Genomic DNA, 5,907 nt, shown 5'->3' with positions numbered 1-5,907 from the left:
ATGGGAAAACCTCAGTCCTGTTGCTTTTCGAAAATTAGAAACCAATTATTTTTTACTTTTCTTACAAACGCAAGCTCTTAGATTTGCAAGTGCTGTAACTGGAGGTATTTTTTGATGTTACAAATATTGATTAATCAAAGTAGAAAAAAAATACAGAAAACATCATACAAAAGATTGATTGAGAGCAAATACCCACAAAACTGCAGTCCCAGAAAAAATACTCAGCAAAAATAAACATGCTTAGCCCCAACAAAAAAACATCACAATGATGATGGCAAGAATTTTTTAAATGTTTCCTTCAAGAAAGAAAGTAGAACCAAAGTGTTTGACAAAGTTAATTTGTATCACCACTATAATCTTACTATTTGGTTGTTTAAAGGTTCAGTTTTTCACATGATGTTTTGTATATTCAACTTTTCACTATTCTTTGTGTGTATATTGAACAAATGTCAATTGATTAGACATTAGTGTGATTTTTTTTACTTAGTCATCATTTTGACTCACAAAAAATGCAATAATTTTTCGAAATATTGTTTTGGAATTTTAACCGCCACTTGGGCAGTTTAGATTTAATGTTTTGCTTTGAAAAGCAGACATAAAAAAGCATCGAATACACAATCCTTTTGGAACCTTTTTGGAAAGACAATGACTTTTTAGAGCACCTGCAAAACGAGACTTTGAACTGATAAAAAAATTTAATAAGATTTGATTTTTGTACATTTAAAAAATCAACTCAAGATTAATGTGCAACATCCCTATTAGTGGTAAGGTGGAAAACGTAAATTAAACGGCAGAAAACTTAAACGACAGAAACCCTAAGTGAAACGGCAGAAAGTTTCAAAAACAATTTAGTCAGTAAGTTGAATACTTTTGTTGTAAATGTTTATTACATCTTGTTTCTTTTTTACTTTTAATTTTTTGTTCTTTTATGACACTCGATTTAAAAAGTATTATAAATTTTAGGCAAACGAAACGGATTAACATGGATAGAGAAGTACTGGTGACCCAATACGCTGGCAGAAATTAGGTGGAGTAATCAACTAGTAGTTCAACCATCATTCTTAACGAGGACTACAGTCAGAAAATCAGATGGAAATGGTTCAAAATTTAGGATAGAAACACCCTCCAAATATTAGTATATGGGAAAAATTGCTCAATCGTTTTACACTATCATTTATATCTAAATGGCCATTTGTTTTCATTGATGTGTTTTTTAAATTGTTCTCTGAACTTTTAAGAAGATCAAGAAGATCTATGATACAAGGTGAGACTTATAGCGCTCTCTCAAAAGATTAAAAATCAAGACTAATTATCTGACCGAGCCCATATTTCTGTTAGTACAAGCCAGTAAGCCAAGACCAAAAAGAGACAACTAAACCGCCAATAAAAAAATTTAAAAACATCTTTGTGCAGTAATTATGTTTCAGCTTAATCTCCAACAAAAGATCTAGTGAATACAAAAAAATGAATTTTTTTCGCCAAAAACTTTCGAACAACTAGTTTAAATTTTTTTAGTCTTATTGTCTTTCAAAATTAACAATTTGAAGCCAACAATTAAACGAAAAAAAATTCAATTGATTGTTTTCTCTTTCGATATTTGTCTCAAAATCTTTTATAGCTTCAACTTGAGTTTAAATTTCTAATTGATAGCTCAGATACACTGTTGCGCTTTGCATGCAATGGAAAAAAAGCGCTCCATCAAGATCCGATATATGATTGAAAAAAATATATCGACTTTCAAAATTGAGAACTAAAATTGCGTTCAAACAACTATAGCGTTAAGACATACTACCAATACATTTTTTCTCTATTCAAATCGTATTTGTTCAACACAATGTACCTCTTGCATTAAAGTAGTGGTGATCTCGAGATGTAACACTTTTCAGCCTTTAATAACGAACCGGTTGTTCTGCTAGTCATTTAAATTCTCGCTATCAAAATTCACCTAAAATGAAGAAACACTCAGAAAAGATTTTCAAAACGGGACATTGCACGGAAGCGAATTTACCGGCAAGATCATTACTAGCAGATTTAGGCACTCTTTCTTCGATACTTTTTTATGTCACGTCTTTTGACCAAACAACGCAAAATATGTTCAAAGCCTGCTTACATCATGGCATTTTAAGAATTTTGAAAATGTTGCCAACAGTGGCGTAGTGTGCCAATTGATCAAATTCTTAAAACAATTTCAGTAATGCAAAATTGATTTAACAATCAAGCCAAAAAATCTTTTTACAGAACCATAGCAAACGGTATTCGTAAAGCAGTATTTGAAATGAATAGCATACGCAAAACTGCTGTTGAGAAAGTTTAATGAAGTTTCATCTGAATTATAATCGGTTCAATTTCCTTGCCGCTTTTCAGGCCAGTATCAAACATTATTTTAGCTCTTCATCTAGGATTGACACCAATAAAAAAGTTACCAAATTGAGTAAGATTACATGTTGCATTAAATTTATAATCAGAAAAATTATCTTCTCTTCAACAACTTTTAAGTTTAAGGCTTATTCAACTTGAGCAGTTAAAGCAGTTCTTTCTATAGAGCCACAGCTGTTGCAGTTACGATAACTGTTCGAAGTGAGCATTTCTACGTTGTTTTCCAAAAAAACGCTTTTTATCTCCCTGAACTTTCGTTTCTAGCCCATGAAATGATCGAACCCCCCAGAATGTCTATTTCGCTAAATTTGGTTTTTCGGGTTTCCAAGGGCTCCAAATAAATTTTACATATTGTGCTCCTGGCAAAGTTTAGGCTTTTCTGTACTGCGATTTTTGTTGCTCGTTACCAAACTGGAATAAACTTCAATCGTAAATTTTAAGTTCAAATAGCGCAATCTTATTTTTTTTTCCTGTGGTTATTTTTCTGCACACTACCAAGAGAAACAACGAGCAAAATAAAGCTGGAACTTCTCAAACCAATTTCTCTAACAACAACCGGCATGCAAGTGTAGCTGGCTGTTATGGCTTATATTGTTTAACACCTTGAAGCAGAAACCTTGAGCTCGAAATAGAATACAAGTTCCACTAGTTTGAATACTCGTTAGCCTTGCAGATTTTACAGAGACCGCATGCATTTTATTTTAATCTATCACGCTATTTTCGACAGAGCAACGGAGCGGAGCTTCTCACCATTTGTGATACATCACAGACAGCATGGCAAGATAACCGACTGAAAATAAGACGAAAGCCTGTAAAACAAAAAATAGAAGAAACAACTAAAGCTAGCAAAAATTTTGTGCTTCGGGAGCTGAAAATTAATATTGTCCGCTGAGTTACAGATTCGTAATTTTTTTGAAACTTAGCGACAAACGTCTAAATTAGCCTAAAAACAAATTAACGAATGGATTCTGTTAGACAATTTGTTAACCTGAAAAAAGTTCTTATTTGATAACACTTGCAGATTGCAAGGGCAATTCGTTTTATGAGCTGACGAAACATACTGAAGGAAAGAACACTGGCTCCCGAATTATCAAACAGCAAAACGACGCCATATATAAATAAATATATATTATTTTTTTCACTTTAAAATAATTCAATTGTAATTCAGTTTATTCGTATAGATGTTCAAATCCATTTTTTGATAGTTTCTGCTTTTCTTTTCATGGCCAGCACAACAGATGATTTTCACTTTGGAATACTCGCTTCCCTGACAAGTGTATTGGAATCATCGTTCAGTTCTCAGCCTCTTCGTACTCACTGTCGGTACTGCTTTCAGAAGGCGGGTACAGAATTTCCCTGTCAGCTTCAAATTCCGTTTTAAGTGTCTCCATGTGCCTGCAAGATAACAGTCTGACATCCATGGAGGTATCAAAGAGTTTTTGGAGGTTGGGGGCGAAAATTTTGCTCTTTTTAGGTTGACCAAATTCTCAATACCTTTTTAAGATCGGATTTTTGCAAAACATTTTCTTTAAAGCTGTCAAATTAAAAAAACATGGCCGAAAATGACAATTTTAGAGATTTCAGGTTTAGACAAAAGAATTCTGACAAAAATGTATTCGTAAAATAGTACAAAAGGGGAACCTTTGGTTGTCAAGGGGACCTCCTAATGCCTGAGAAGACTTACTCCGCCTGTGCTGCAACAACATCAGTGCTTGTTTTACATTCTTTATACTTCTCCAATAATTCACTGTTCAGACTTGTAAACGAATCTCCCCATTTGAACTTGCTCAAAATCGTGTTAGCATCTTGTTGATGACCAGTTACTATCAAACATGCTGCTAGAGCCTCGACACATGATAAAGTGCATGGTTTCCCGTAGTTAACAGGGTTAGCTGCTACTAGATAGGGTAACAGTCTAGGATGTGATCCTTTCATCAGATGGAAGGGTGTCTCTTCTAGCCTGGCCCAGGAACAATCAACAACTGCAATGCCTTTCTTTGCCACTATTGCTGCATCGGAAGCACTGAAATATGTATATCGTTTCATCTAGCACTTTCCCTCCACCAGAGTTAGCTGTTCCCAATTTGAATCAACTATTACATAGCCATGCCATGCCATCCTAAAACTTTAAACTAATGGGAAATAAAGGTTAACATCAACCAGGAGCGGAAACCTCAATTTGGAACAAACTAGACCAATAGTGGAATCGCATAATATATTAGACCGATTACTCCAATACAGAAACTAAAAAAAACTTCGAAATATTAAACTAATTTTGCCTGTATCAATGGTTGAATCAGCTTGAATACGATTACATAAGAACTCAACAAGATGACATAAGAATTCAAGTTTCTATAACAGTGTCTTGGAAGAAAGTGTCTGTATAAATCGAATAGATAACCTCAAATAGCATACCAACAAACCTAATAGCTTGAGATGCGTTTGGAGATAGAATGATTCCATTGAACCTCTGCTTCAGCTTCAGACATTTAACCAGACCACATCTAGCCAACTTCCTACCCGAACATCTCTTTGGATCACAGTGACCCAGATCCCACATGGCCAAAGTGACACCTGTGCTCGCTATGAAATCACAAGAAGAGTCATCATTACTGGCTTCTTCATCGTCTTCTTCATCTGCGCTGAGTCTGTGATCAAGTGGTTCCTGTTTAGGCGTACGCCATTTCTGCTTCCGTTTGCTGTTTATACTTCGCGGAATGTCATCGTCAAAGTCAGTCATAAGAAATCTGAAACGCATTGTAAGCCAAAACCATTTTTAACAGAAGCGAATTTTGATACAGGGGAAATAATTATTCCAGATAAACTGCAACAGTATCAAAAACTGACTAGCGGACCCACAACGGCTAAATCTAAATCGGCATCTAAAAAATACCATCAACGTATTTTAGAAAATAAGGCTCCTCAAGGATTTGTACAGAAGGATTTGTAAGAACCTGCATATCTAGAATTAGACGATTCAGCCTAAATGTATAAGAGAAAACTGTAAGGATTTTCTAGCATCACAGAAAACAAAAAAGAGAGCCCTAAAATTGAAAATTGAAATTGGAAACTAAGATTTCAAGACGTATCAAATTTTTTCAACGTAAATTTCTCAAAAACTTTTATGGTAGCCTCATCTTTTCAGCTTAAAAAGCTAACCTATAACGTTGTGGTAAAGTAACAGGTAACGTGATGAAAAAAGGACACGCCAAAACAGTACAGAAAAATATGCTTTATGAAAACACCGAAACTTTTTGGCACCAACATCCGCAACTCAAAAACAAATTCTTTTTAGTCTGCTCTCAAAATTTCGTCCAGTAGTCTTTTTAGACATAATAAAAAAATCATTGTCAACAAATGAAGTTTCCCAACATTTTCAATTGTCTAGGTTTTAACAATATTGAACTTACCAAACGTTTCAAAAATTTCTATAGCTTGGAACTGGAAGCACTTATTGGCACTTCGATAAAATGATCTAGCAACAAATAGCTGAACGAAATATTCCGATGTATTTTTGTCATTTCTAAGAAA

At 34.3% G+C, this 5,907-nt stretch overlaps 1 protein-coding gene across 2 annotated transcripts; it reads right to left on the bottom strand.

Moving 5' to 3' along the window:
• Positions 1–3,489: 3,489 nt before the first annotated feature.
• Positions 3,490–5,119, bottom strand: LOC134839314 (18S rRNA aminocarboxypropyltransferase-like). 2 transcript variants are annotated; one of them, XM_063854816.1, is made up of 3 exons: positions 4,800–5,119; positions 4,061–4,399; positions 3,490–3,771 (listed from the first exon to the last, which is right to left on the bottom strand). In XM_063854816.1, the coding sequence occupies exons 1-3, from the start codon at positions 5,114–5,116 to the stop codon at positions 3,669–3,671; spliced, it is 759 nt and encodes a 252-aa protein (XP_063710886.1). In that variant the 5' UTR covers positions 5,117–5,119; the 3' UTR covers positions 3,490–3,668. The 2 variants fall into 2 exon arrangements, with proteins under 2 accessions (XP_063710886.1, XP_063710887.1); XM_063854817.1 differs by having other exon boundaries at positions 3,679–3,771; positions 4,018–4,399.
• Between the last annotated feature and the right edge of the window lie 788 nt (positions 5,120–5,907).

This window comes from Symsagittifera roscoffensis, chromosome 2 (genome assembly GCF_963678635.1).
Source record: "Symsagittifera roscoffensis chromosome 2, txSymRosc1.1, whole genome shotgun sequence".
Taxonomy (NCBI): Eukaryota; Metazoa; Xenacoelomorpha; order Acoela; family Convolutidae; genus Symsagittifera; species Symsagittifera roscoffensis.
This window is presented reverse-complemented; position numbering and strand designations above follow the sequence as displayed.

Bases quoted from the DNA above. Each gene is read 5' to 3' on its own strand.
- LOC134839314 (XM_063854816.1), bottom strand. From the start codon at position 5,116: ATGACTGACTTTGACGATGACATTCCGCGAAGTATAAACAGCAAACGG. The intron at 4,400-4,799 runs GTTTGTTGGTAT...TACATATTTCAG, and splicing joins AACGCATCTCAAGCTATTAG to TGCTTCCGATGCAGCAATAG. The intron at 3,772-4,060 runs GTAAGTCTTCTC...GTTATCTTGCAG, and splicing joins GTTGTTGCAGCACAGGCGGA to GCACATGGAGACACTTAAAA.